Source organism: Pristis pectinata, chromosome 5, assembly GCF_009764475.1.
Source record: "Pristis pectinata isolate sPriPec2 chromosome 5, sPriPec2.1.pri, whole genome shotgun sequence".
Lineage (NCBI taxonomy): Eukaryota > Metazoa > Chordata > Chondrichthyes > Rhinopristiformes > Pristidae > Pristis > Pristis pectinata.
In genome coordinates this window covers 115,817,229-115,831,457 of record NC_067409.1, presented here as the reverse complement: position 1 = coordinate 115,831,457, position 14,229 = coordinate 115,817,229, and the positions used below count along the sequence as shown (strand labels likewise).

The 14,229-nt window shown below is 39.3% G+C and overlaps 1 protein-coding gene across 7 annotated transcripts in view; it reads right to left on the bottom strand.

The window, feature by feature from the left end:
* Positions 1 to 14,229, bottom strand: part of LOC127571046 (alpha-1,6-mannosylglycoprotein 6-beta-N-acetylglucosaminyltransferase A-like) — a 110,499-nt gene that overhangs the window by 67,761 nt on the left and 28,509 nt on the right. For all 7 annotated transcript variants that reach the window (XM_052017075.1, XM_052017076.1, XM_052017079.1 and 4 more), the window contains 3 exons: positions 12,653 to 12,820; positions 4,441 to 4,505; positions 800 to 889 (listed from right to left, as the gene is read on the bottom strand). In XM_052017075.1, coding sequence (XP_051873035.1) covers positions 800 to 889; positions 4,441 to 4,505; positions 12,653 to 12,820 — 323 coding nt within the window. The remainder of the gene's footprint in view (positions 1 to 799; positions 890 to 4,440; positions 4,506 to 12,652; positions 12,821 to 14,229) is intronic.

Genomic DNA, 14,229 nt, shown 5'->3' with positions numbered 1-14,229 from the left:
TTGTTTTTGTTTCTTACACAGTGAGTGGATAAGATTTGGAATGCACTGCCAGGAGCAGCAGTGGAGATTGATTCAATTATAGTATTCCAAATGGAGCTGCATCATACCAAAGGACTAATCTGCAGGGTGATAGTGGGTGTGTGGGACTAGCCCTTACATCGAATCAGCACGGACAGAATGGGTCAAGTGGCAACCATAAACACTCTGTGATTCACATTACCACTAGGTAGCATCAGACTTCCTTGGCCATCACTGGAACGTTAAAATTCATATGGAATTACTTTGAGCTTTAGTATATGTACAAAAATACTACACAGTACTATAAAATCAATGAATGCATTCAATATAGCTACAAACTGGTTTGAAGTAAACAGTAATTAATATTTTCTCAAATTTGTAAGCATGAATAAAACTACTGGAACTGAATGAAATTATTTATAAATGTATTTCTATTCATTGCATAGATCTAAATTTCACCTCAGTTACAAAACTTATGGTCTATTTTGTGTACCTTGGCTATAGTGATCGAAAGTGAAATGAAAACAAACTGTGGTGCCACTGCTATAATTGACAGATGTGCTAACAGGAGATTAGAAGATAGACACAGTCTGAAGTAAGGGAAGAATTACCTTCTTGCATCATAAGTGTGGTGCATGATTGAAAAAACTAAAGCAAACCTTGTTCTGTACCCAACTTGCATCTACACAAAAAGTATTGCATAACAGACTCTATTCACCAACAGCAGCTTCAGAACTTGACAATATTTGTAAAAGAAATTTCTGTAGAGAATCGCAAATACCTCACTGAGATACTTAATAAACGAGCACAGGGATCCATTGACACCGTAGCTTGCATAGCAAGGTTCAGACTTCCACATCTCGTTCATCCACTGCAGCAAGAATAAATTGGGTCAAGAAAGTTACATTGAGTTCTGTTAAGGATATTTAATGCATTCATGGTTGCCAATATCAATGAGCCATTCTTAAGCAATGCAAGAAAAAGGAAAGAATACAAAAAATACATGCATTTTTCACAAATTTTAAAACCTTGTTTGCTTAGTACGTTTCCTTTCAAAAGCTTTGTGTTCTGCCCATTAAATCTGCACTTTTCTTGTTCAAATTTGCCCAGAGCATCATAAATGACGTGTTAAAGTTGCTAGTAACATTGTCAACATGGAGCATTGTCATTTCTTGGTTTCTCTCTGCCTTTGACCACATCATCTTCTTTCATCACCACTCTGTGGCCCACACCTATCACATTCCCCTTGCTCTCAACACTAATCCCAACACAGCCACAACTTGGATGTCTCTGTCAGTTTCTGTGTGCCCATTATTGGCCCCCTCCTCTTCCTCACCGTAGCACACAAATAATATTCAGCGAGCATTGAGCCAGATCTCACGTGCATGCCTGTGATAACCTGCTTTGTTGCCCCATTGTCATCCATGATTCTTTTTCTGATATCAAATTGTGGACATATCAGAACTTCCAGCTTCTCAACATTGTCAAATTGGAAGGTTTTGCCACAAACACAGCACCTCAGCTTCTTAATCCCTTCCTCCATTCTGGATAATTGATCAAGCAGAATTTCAAACCCAGCCTCCAATGCATTGGCAGTCTTCAGATTTCTCTGGTGCAGCCTGTGTTCACCTTTCTTAGTCTAGCTGCCACTGAAGTGTGCATACTTTTTCAATGATCCATATTCCATGTAATCGTCAAAACAGCAGTGAGGGAAAAATTAAAGGTTACCAAGGGTACAGTGGCAGACTCTCAGCTACCCTAATGCTATGGAGAAACTGGGCACATGCTGGGGACCCTTACTGGAAGAACTTAGTCTGAAGCTTCTGATGAGCTTAACGGCAGGTCCTCAGTGAAATAACCTTCTGCAGAGTTTTGCCCAACAACAAAACAAAATGACAGCCTGGCAGGTGATGGCAAGGGAAGGAAGGCACAGAAGTGACAAGAGACTATAGTTGGAGACCTGTAGCTTAGCCTCTAGCATACAATGGTGACTGAGGACTATCAGCCACAGTTCACTCTGGGCTGTGGAAGAGATGGGGCTGAGATGGAGGTTGGGGAATCTGAAGACTTCTATATGCAGACAGAGACGATAGGCCATGAAGAATATAAAAAGAGGATGCAGGCAGGATAGTGTAGCGGTAAGCATAACGTTATTACAGCGCCAGCGACCCAGATTCAATTCTGGCCGCTGTCTGTAAGGAGTTCATACGTTCTCCCTGTGTCTGCGTGGGTTTCCTCCGGGTGCTCCGGTTTCCTCCCACATTCCAAAGACGTATGGGTTAGGAAGTTGTGGGCGTGCTATGTTGGCGCTGGAAGCGTGGCGACACTTGCGGGCTGCCCCCAGAACACTCAATGCAAAAGATATATTTCACCGTGTGTTTTGATGTACATGTGACTGATAAAGATATCTTATCTTATATTCAATACTTATCATCTGTGAGCAGCCCTCCAACAACTTACAAGGTTTCTTTGATAACACACACAAAGCACATGGAGTCTAGCAGCCAGGTGGTGCCTTGGAAAACCATTACCTGAAAATTCTCTTCTAAATTGTGCGTCTTACTAACATGGGACTGCATTATCTCTGCCGTACTAAAATTATGGAAACCTCTGCTTACAACATCCATGGGACTACCTTCACCAGTGGTTTAGCAGACATCACTGCCTCTTCAGGACAACAAGGATTGGAGAATGAAGGTTGGCCTTGCCAACAATACCTACACCCTGTGGGCAGTCTCAGGGTCAGCAGCCTTGTTCGATACTGGCCTCCAGTCACACATTCTCCCTGGATCGTATGGGTTTCCTCCGGGTGCTCTAGTTTCCTCCAACATTCCAAATATGTGCTGGTTTGTAGGTAACTTGGCTACTGTGAATTGCTGCTAATATGTAGATGAGTGGTAGAGTGAGAGTGGGGAGGTGGAGTTGATGGGAATACAGGAAGTCTAGGTTACAGGGAACAATCAGTGCAGGAATGGGGGTTCTCTGAGACCCAGTAGAGATTTAATTAGCTGAATGGCCTTCTCCTATGCAGTAAAGAAATAAGATAATATAAGATAAGATATCTATATTAGTTGCATGTACATTGGAACACACAGTGAAATGTGTCATTGCGTAGAGTGTTCTGGGGGCAGCCCGCAAGAGTCACCACGCTTCTAGCACCAACATAGCATGCCCACAACTTCCTAACCCATATGTCTTTGGAATGTGGGAGGAAACTGGAGCACCCGGAGGAAACCCACACAGACACGGGGAGAACATACAAACTCCTGACAGACAGTGGCTGGAATTGAACCTGGGTCACTGGCGCTGTAATAGGAATAAGTTTATGGTACAGTTGATGATATTGGGCAATGAGTACCAGGTAGGTCCTTGCCTGCCTCTTGCAGGAGCCTCATCAATTGCAATGTAAATAACGTTAACTGGTGGTAACGGAACAGAGACACAAAAGACTGCAGATGCTGGAATACGGAGCGAAAACAAACTGCTGAAGGGAGTCCTGATGCTGGGTCTCAACCTGAAATATTGACAATTCCTCCTCCCCTTCCCCCACAGATGCTGCTTGACAAACTCCTCCAGCAGTTTGTTTTTTTGGTAACAGACTAGAGTTGCTTGATCCCTCATATTCTAACTGCCTCCAAAACTCTCTTGCTCCTTGTAATCTCTGCCCCAAACCTCTGCTATTCTCTATTCTATTCTTAAAAAGCTGACACGTCCTAGCTCTTTGTACCTTTAGCAATCTCTGCTAATTACTCTGACTCCTGATTCAGTCAGATTCCGAACTGTTAAACACTATTTGCCATATTCTAAGACAAGAATGGCCCTATATAAGGCATAGTGCAAGTGGAGGTGGTCATTTCACTTTTGTTTAAGTAGTATGTTACAGAAACATAACTAGTTGTGGCTTCTTCATACATGCCATTGAACTGCAAGGGCAAACCTACTTCTTTAAAAAAACAATTAGCATCCTTAATACATACATTTTCTTCATTATTCCTCACAAATTCTTCAAGGCCAGACGATGGACATGGTGCCTCGTTTCCTTCACACACTGCCTTTATATTTTGGTGGTGGGTTGACCAGAAGCACATCAAGCTCACAGGTCACCAGTCTCAGAAATTTATTTGTTAAATTATATTTACTCACCTATTTTCTCATTCATCCTTACACTCTTGGCTATCTAGGGACTTGATGGTTTCCAGTATTTTGCTTAATTGGCCATTCTTAATATGAGCATAAACAGCAAGCACTGACAGATTATTCAGCCAGGAAGGGAACTAAAGGAGTTCATTTTTAAGCACCCAACAAATCGCTCCCTCTTGAACTGAGTTTAAACTTCCACAGGACAACAACAGACAGAGTAAACTCACTTTGCATTACCTAACCACCCGTGAAGAGGAAAAGATAATTGCTTCATTTTCTCACCTTAACTTTGGCTTCACAATGTGGAAAACCATCTATTGATGTTAAACCACACAAAGCTGAAAACTCTGCAATGACAATAAGGTTGATTAAGTTAACAACATGAATTATTCAACAGGAAGTTGAAATGAATTGTTTGTCTTCACTCTTTATCACTTTATATTTTTGATGTTTATGCATCCAGCTACCTGGTAACTTCAGCTCTATTCCCTGCTGGTAACTTCCTCCACAGGAGGAAAAGTGTAAACCTAATCATCTGTTTTCCCCGTAACATGACTAAAAATATTGAAATCTTAATAATAAAATATACTTTACATCCAAATGAGTTAATGCCTATACATGGCCCATTTAATCTCGCTACATTGAAATTTGTGGTAAAAATATAACTTATTTACTAAAGGTGTTGACTCTTGGGTGAAATATCTTGCACTGAGTGGACACCCTCTGCTACACCGGCCTTGAAACTTTACTGAGATTTCTGATTTATTTTGATTACTGCTCTGTTCCCCAGCTAAACGCATCAGAATTGGACTGAATCAGTCCTTGCCTGCTGTTCTCTGGATAAATGCACTAAACCAGCACAGAGAATGAACTCAACTATAATTCATAATTATTAACTTGGAATGCATCACTAATGTACCCAAGATGGCAAAAATTAGGTTGCATCCAAACTGCATGAATATATTCAGATATGCTTGACTGGGTAATTATAAACAAAAACTTGAATAACATTTTGGAATAAATGTGGTTGTATTAGATTATGTACATTGTAACACAAGCTAGCAGCTAACATATTATTTTGAATTTCAGTGGTTTGAACAGTATTAGTTCACATGTAAATAAAATTATATATTATAAAGTTTTGCTTTGGCCAATGCATAATAAGAGAAAATAAAAACTTCCATCACTGGTAAAAGTAATATTAGGGTATATGCCATCTTATATTGTCTCAAAGTTGAAGTACTTGGATCACTTAAAATGCTGTTCTCTTTTTTAAAAAAGGTAATTATACATGGAAAATAAAACATCAACTTTTGTGACTACTTCCATTCACCTCAAACTTGTGTAAAAATAATAGGCAGTTAATTATCCCAACTGTTATTAATAATGCCAGCTTTCAGATACAGAAATATTTAAAATAGCATGTACAAGGAACTTTGGATGTCGCACCATTTGTTGAACATGTGAATTCAGAGCAGAGTGGACCATTCAGCCCCTGGAGCCTGTTCAACTATTTAATAACGTCATGGTTGATCCGACTGTAACCTCAACTCCACGTGCCCATCTACTGTTTACCATCCTGTTCATCATGAAACTCCTTACCACTTCCTTAAAATGTTCAAACACTCCAATTCCATCACACATTGAGGAAGAGCATTCCAAAGACTCCCAGCATTTTGAGAGAAAACAATAGGCCTCATTTCTGTCTTAACTGGGCAACCTCTTATTTTCCAAAAGTAACCACCAGTTCTAGATTTTCCCATAAAGGGAAACACCTTCTCCACATACACCTTGTTAAAGCACCTCAGGATCTTGTATTTCAATCAAATCTCTCACTTTTCTAAACTCTAGCAGACATGAGCTTTCATTGTCCAACCTTTTCTCATGTTATGCCTATTACATAGGGCATAGGTGAGACCACACCTGGAGGACTGTATACAGCATTGGTCGCCTTATTTAAGGAGGGATGCAAATGTGTTGGAAGATTTACTAGACCGATATTTGGAATGAGTAGGTTGTCCTATTAGTCTAGTAAGTCTTTCAACACATTTGCATCCCTCCTTAGATAAGGAAACCAATACTGCATACAGTCCTCCAGGTGTGGTCTCACCTATGCCCCATGTAATAGGCATGACCTCCTTATTTCCGTATTCAATTTCCCTAGCAATAAATTACATTATTAGCTTTCTTAATTATTTGATTTTTCTGCATACTGGTCTCATGTGCACAAGGACACTCAAATCACTCTGCATCGCAGAGCTCTACAAATTCTCACCACTTAGATAGTAAGTTTCTTTTTAATTTTTCCTATAAAAATGGACAATTTCCCATTTCCCACATTATACTTAATTTCCCAGATCTTTGTCCACTCAAGTAACCTATCTGTATTCTTTTGTAGCCACCCCCCTTGTCCTCTTTATCACTTTCTTTCCTAGTTATTGATGTGTTATTGGCAAATTTGGCAACTATACATTTGGTGCCATTACCCTTTATTTATAGTTGATGCCCTGTAGCATACCACTTGCAACATCTAGCCAAACAGAAAAAGACCCACTTATGCAGTTTCCTGTTAGCCAACCAACATTCTATCCACGTTAATGTGTTACCTCCTCCACTATGAGCTTTTGTTTTCTGCAATAACCTATGATTTAGCACCTTATTAAGTTTCTTCTGGGAGTCTACATCCACCATTTTATCCCTTTTATTCTGCAAATGTTATTTCTTCAAAAAAGATCCAGTAGAGTCACAGAGCAATACGGCTCTATCGGATACAGGCCCTTCAGCCCAACCAATCCATGCCGACCACGGTGCCCACCCAGCTAGTCCTAATGTCCTGCGTTTGGCCCATATCCCTCCATGTACCTATCCAAGTGCTTCTTAAATGACACTGTTGTACCTGCCTCACCCACTTCCTCTGGCAGCTCGTTCCATATACTCACCACCCTCTGCGTGAAAAAGTTGCCCCTCAGGACCATTTCAAATCTTCCCTCTATCCCCCTAAATCTATACCCCCTAGTTTTGGACTCCCCTACCCTGGGGAAAAGACTGTTACCGTCCACCTTATCTATGCCTCTCATAATTTTAAACATTTCTATAAGGTCGCCCCTCATTCTCCAAGGAATAAAGACCCAGCCTGGCCAGCCTCTCCCTATAACTCAGGCCCTTAGGTCCTGGCAACACCCTCGTAAATCTTCCCTGCTCTCTTTCCAGTTTAGCCACGCCTTTCCTATGACAGGGTGACCGAAACTGTCCACAGTGCTCCAAGTGCAGCCTCACCAATGACTTATACAACAGCAACATAATGTCCAGTGCCCTGACTGACGAAGGCCAGCGTGCTAAACGCCTTTTTCACCTCCGTCTACCTGTGACACCGCTTTCAATGAACTATGCACTTGTACTCCTAGGTCCCTCTGTTCCATTACACTCCTTGATGCCCTACCATTCATAATATAAGTCCTATGCTGGTTTGACTTTCCAAAATGCATCACCTCACACTTATCCGTATTGAAATCCCTTTTCCACTCCTCGGCCCCCTTCCCCAACTGATCAAGATCCCCCTGTGATCTACGATAAACTTCTTCACTTTCAACATCACCACCAAATCATCAGTAAATGATATTCCTTGCACAAAACCACATTGACTTTGCCTGATTATGTTGGATTTTTCATACTGTCTTGCTATAATATCTTTAATAATATCTTCTAACATCAGTGTAACAGCTGCTGATGGTTTCAGCCTGAAATTAAGAGGCTTTTTGTGTGGAACTTTCCTAGAGTGAGACATGTTGAGAACTACTTATACTAGAACAGGGATTCTATGAAGATATTTTATAACATAATGAACCTCCCACATGCACAATTTCACAAACCTACATTTAGACAATAAACAGCACTTTGGGAAGTTTTTCAGGAAACAGTGTTTTGATCAGCACATTGCTCTGAAAATTGACACTACTTAATGTGCACAGTCAAATGAATTTTCACTGGTTGGGTGAACTCTTCAGTATTTTCATGCTGTAAAGCAAGGTTGGTGTGCAACTACCACGATGTGATCAAACCTCGTTTTATTTGTAGAAATAAAGGCAGAGCTTGTTGCTTTGTGTAACAAGAAGTGCAATATTTAACAACATGCAGATGATGTGTAGAACCTATTTATATTTCATTGCAAATGTTAATTTCTGTAATTCACTCATGGCTGCTTCTTGCAAGGACTGTCCATACAAGTCGTTAGTGAATTATTAGGCATTTCAACCTTATGAAAAATTCTAATGAAAGATTATTGACCTGAAACATTAGTTGTGTTTTCTATCCACAGATGCCTCATGGTCTGCTGACTTTCCGGCATTTTCTTTTTATTTGGCAGTTCAGCTTGCCCAGCTGCTGACCACCTATACTGACTACTAATTAATACCTAAATTGTCAAAGTAAAATAGAACATACTTTAAGCAAATTAGCCCACGTCAACACCTAAAGCATAATTACAAAAAAATGAGCTCGCTGATGAAATATTAAACTATTCTCTCTTCCTTCCTACAAATTTGCTCTATTATAAACAAATAATTATGCAGTGCAAATATTATGTTGATCTGTACTTAATTATAGTACAAGTACCATGATCCAAGGTTTTCAATACAAATAGTCCCAATTAACTGGTTTCTTGGAGAAAGTCATTACCCTACATAAAGGAGTACCAACAGTATTTTTAAAGTCTGCTTTTAATTCAGAACTTTACATTAGTCTGTATAAAAAATATGGAATGTTTGTATCAAAAGTAAAATTTACTTATGCTTACCTTGGTAAAACCATTTTTTAATAAATCAAACCTCATCGGGGCTGATTTAATGAGTCTACTTTCTGTTAGCTTCTTCAAACCACATAGTGGATCCTGTCCTTGCCTGCCGTTTGTGAGAATAATTCAAAATGTTTCTAACCTCTTCCCATAACTCTCTGTTTCAAATGGTGATCTACGTTAAATATAGAAGTGAGAATAATCTCCTAGAAAGCAAATGGGCAATGACTGGGACATTGTGCACCCTATTATGTGGTCTGTGCATTTTTATTGCAGAGGCTCTCAAAATCTTCTTTTGAATTGACCAACAAGCATCAGGATGTATCATGGCTTAGTACGGCAATTGCTCTGTCCAGGACCGCAAGTTTTTCACTGTACCTTGGTACAAGTGACAATAATAAACCAATACCTTTCACTGAAATCAGCCCTGAAATGAGAAAGCATCTTTGTTGGCACCAGGCAGCAAAGGAAAGAAGCCAAGAAAAATGCATTAAAAAGCAGAAAAGAGTCCCAGCCCAGAGAACAAACCAATGGATGAAGGAACTAGACAAATCAGAAAAGTGAAATCTAGCACCACAAGCCTTTGTAAGTGAACTTTATTAATGATATTTCCAAACACAGAAACAATGTCACATGATAATGATTAAGGTTTGCAGCAGTTCATTTTGCTTAATACTTAAAAAAAAGCCAACAAGGTGAATTATAATTTGATATTTTTGAATTCTCAAAAAATAATTCATAGCTCGATTTTATTATTCAAATGAGCACTTAACCAGCCTAGGAGATGATATTACCGCTGTGCAAATAGCAAGAAATACTGGTTAACCCAGCAGTGGCACAAATATTTTTATTAAGTGAAAAGCAACAAACATTGCACAAAGTTAGCATAGTGATCTCTGCTAATTAAAAAGAACAGCAGTTAGTAAAAGGTGCAAATTGTAGCAGCAATAGAAATGTGTCCACCACAGAGACTGCAGTAGTTCAAGAAGTCCCATGCCTTCTCAGGCAGGGGTAATGAATGTTGGCCTTGCTGGTAATGACCATGTCCCAAGATTGAATTAAACCAAAGCTATTTACAATTTAAATTAGGAGTCAAATTATTTAATTAATATGGAGAACAGAAAATGGGTGGTTCTTATGTTGCAAATATCACTTGATCTGTATTGAACAGGCTGGAACTTTGGACAGGCACGTCACCCATAAATTCGATACTTCAGAATAAACTCAGAATTAAATGACTCATTGCAAAAGTTTAATCTGGAAAAAATGGATTAAACACAATTGTCTGCTTGATGCAGTATAATTTTGTTTTAATGACAAAATAGATTTAAGATGTTTTTCTATTTTGTTCATATTTCATTGATGTTTAATGTTTCTATTTATTGCAAAATATCATTACAGGGATATAGGAAATTATAATCAGGAATAAGAAAATAGAAGTATGGTGCAAAGTTGCCATTTGGAATTAAAAGCAGTCTTTAAATTCAACTTCAATTCCCACATTCACCTAGTCCACTAAATTATATTTGCTTCTAAATTCTGACCACGCTTGAATCTTTTGAGATGGTGACACTCCGAAAAAAAATCATGAGCAACAATTGAGAACACTATGTTGATTCCTTCTCCAGGAAAACCACATGTTAAAGGTTCTCAATTAACTCCCTCACAGAAACAGAAGATTCAGTTTAGTCAGTAGTGTAAGTAGTTTTAAAGTGTAACACCCTTGCCTGCAAATCAATTTAAAATAGCAACAGCAATTATGTTAGAAATGTACTGTTTTTAAGTTTCAAAAAAGTCACTGGTAAATTTTTGTGCTGAAGATCAGTGAGAAGCGTCCTGGAGAGTAATACTTGCACCTTGGCACTGAATGTCAATGTGATGCATTTCTAGGTAAGATTTAGAATTATTGACCCTTCACTCTCTGGTATCATTGTGCCTCATCTTGGGAGGGTATCCCCTCTCTACAAAGTCTTGATTTCTTTTCCACCCATTCTAATTCCCTTCCCAGGTAATACTGTCAATTTGTGAGTTTTGTGCCACTTGCTTAAGTTCCACCAAGCTCTGGATTAAAACTGTTCAAAATTTCTTGTTGGAGGACCCTCCTCACACTATGAGAGAGAAGGGTTAAGGCCCAAATATGGGAGGCAAAAGGATGGTGCTGTAACCAGCCTGAGAGAAAGGTATTTGATATGTGCACACAGTATAAAACTGCATAAGGGATACAATGCTGTGCAATTCATTTTGTACATTTTTTCACTGCTTTGCAAAATAAATCGGCAGCATGAATAAAGGAACACTCAAGAAAAAGCAAAAAGTCACAAAGCATTTGCAACGCCCAAGCCCCCAACATTAGGGTTTATTGCTTAGCAGTACAACAGATCCATAAAGCATAGAATAACATTAAGCATATTACCCTTAAATCTGCAGTACTGTATAGGAAACATTTTAAGTTAGTCACCTGTGCAATTTTTTTGTGCAGTGCACAGCTTTGGACAAATAAATTACACTGAAATCTATTTACAGATTTTTCCACGTTCAAAATAAATGCAATTCCCGCAAGCTTTCTTTAACCATTTTTGTTGGATTTAATATAAATATTCACTATCCATCTGATGATAAAGTCAAATCATGTTTTGCTATTATGTACTGCAGCTTTAATTACACCAGGGAGAGTGCACAATGAAGTCTGTTTTCACTAATAACCTTATGAACCAGACATACACATGTACAAGGTGAATTTGGATAGCATTTACAGACAAGCATAAAAAAGGAACCAAAACTAGATGAAGTAGACAGAAGATTTGTGCAGGTGCTAAGAGGTACAGAAAGAATGATAATAACCTAGGTACCTTCCCACAGCTCCCACCTCCTCTAACACAGTTGAAGCACAAGAAAACTATTTGTCCATGATTTAATGAATCATCAGGTTCCCTTTCTTTCTATGGATATCTATTAGAAAATATCTGCAATGGTCCTAAATTGTACATTACATTCACTACAAGTTACAATATCTTTGCAGCTTTGAAGTTGGCAGTGCAAATACAATTTGGGGAGAGGTGGTATAGATAAATGGTGGAGCTATTTTAAAAGTCTAATCATTTACCCCCTTTACACTTCTATGCTATCCTAAGACTGTGGTATCCTGAAACATACCATCACTGACCCATCATTCAGTAATTTACAGCGATTGTGCTGTGTTAACATGCTATGCTCAGTGCACTAAAAATGGATTTTAAACAGTAACAGTACTTTCTGGAGTAAACAGTGAAGATATTACAATTTTAAGTACATATTCATAGGTATATTTATAGAGATACGAGTGTCTACCCCTACTGCCAAAAGACTTCAATCCTCTTCCATGTAGCGGATTTCTTTTTCCTACAAAGAACCACGCTTAAAATCCAGTCAACTAGAATCTGCAGTGGCCTGGGGTCAGATGTCCAAGGGTTTCCATTCACATAACCCAGTCTCAGTATTACATTGCATTACCTTCTTGGTTAATTTAAGATGAAACACTGCACACCAATCCCAAAACTAATTGAGACTGTATAGAGCACCAAATACTTTCTGTATTTCAACTAGACAAAAACGTCAATGAAACCTTCCAAAGGGCTCTACAGGATATGAAGATCACCAACGCAGGAAGGGAACTGAAAACAGGATTCCATTTTCTTATCCCCTTGCAGACTTGCTATCTAATACTACCTTGCTCATTCATTTGTTTACTGGCGCCTGCAGACATGGAATTGTTGTTGGTACTGTTGGTGTTATTTGTCAAGCTGCTTGAAATCATGTCGTCCACTTTGTTTTCCAGCTTCCGCAAGCGTTGTAATATATCATCAAGCAGTACAGCGATTGTCCTTTTCAGATCAGCTGAGGAAACAAAAAAACTTGAAACATTTAATATCTTATTCAGTCAATTCCCATCCATCCAAACAACGGGATAATATATGGCATAAAAAATGGCCTTAAACAAAGTCTTTAAAATGCCTTGTGTCGCTTTTACCAAAGGAATAAAGAAATTAAAGACAAGGCTATTGTGCTCAGATGTAGTGCAGTGAATTCCTGCTGTACCTCCATGCAGTAAACTTGTTGGGAGTAGTCAACTGGATTCTTTTATTTGCAATGGTTGTTGGCAAATTTCTAAAATTATAGTTATATTTAAATTGCTCTTACAACAAATTCAAATTATCAAATGAGTGCAAGTGGGTTACAGAATAGCCAGATACAGAATTTTGCTTTATCCTGATGCAAGAACTGCAAAATTGTGGTGATAATGGTGGGTGGACAAGGAAAGAGCTGTGGGGTGGTGGGGCACACCCGAGAACATGCAAAGGGCCATGTCAAAACCCCAAAGGTAGCAGAAAATTGGTCTGGTGTAGAGTCCTTATAAGAACCTAAGAAATAGAGTGAGGAGGCAGCAGAATGGCTCCTGACCCTGCTGAACAAAATCATAGCTGTGAGCTTGGCCTCAGCTCCATTTTCCTGTCCTCCATAACGCCGATTCCCACATGTACCAACAAATCTGTCGTTACTGTTCTCCCCGACTCCCACACGTACCAACAGATCTGTCGTTGCTCTGCACCCCGACTCCCACACGTACCAACAGATCTGTCGTTGCTCTGCACCCCGACTCCCACAGGTACCAACAGATCTGTCATTGCTCTGCACCCCGACTCCCACAGGTACCAACAGATCTGTCATTGCTCTGCACCCCGACTCCCACACGTACCAACAAATCTCTGTTTTTACCTTGAATATTTCAATCATATTCAGCTGCCACAACTTCCTAGGGTAGAACGTTCCAATGATTCAGAGAAGTACTTCCTCCTTGCATCTGTCTGAGATATGTGTCCCCTTATTCTGAAACTATGCCCCCTAGTTCTACAATTCCCAAGGGGTAACATCCTCCGCACACCCACCTTGTGAAGCCCATCAAAACCTTGTATATTTCAGTAAAATTCCTAGCAGACTCAGCCAACGATGGCTGACCTATCAGTAGTTTATATTTAGGTGGCAGGAACACTCCTATGAGATCTACTGGTATTATGCTCTGCAAGTAGCCTGTTTTAGAGCTTGGATTGCAGAGTAGTGCGCTGTAGGCAGTGGAATAATTCCTTTCAGGCAATGTAGAACCTGAGACACTCCTGGAAAACTGTGATCTAGAGATTAACTTCAGTGGTGTCCTTTTCTTGGCACATTAAACCAAAATAGGGGAGCAAGTCCATATAAAGAAGGCATAAGGCATACTTACTTTCATCAACCTGGGTGTTGAGTATAAA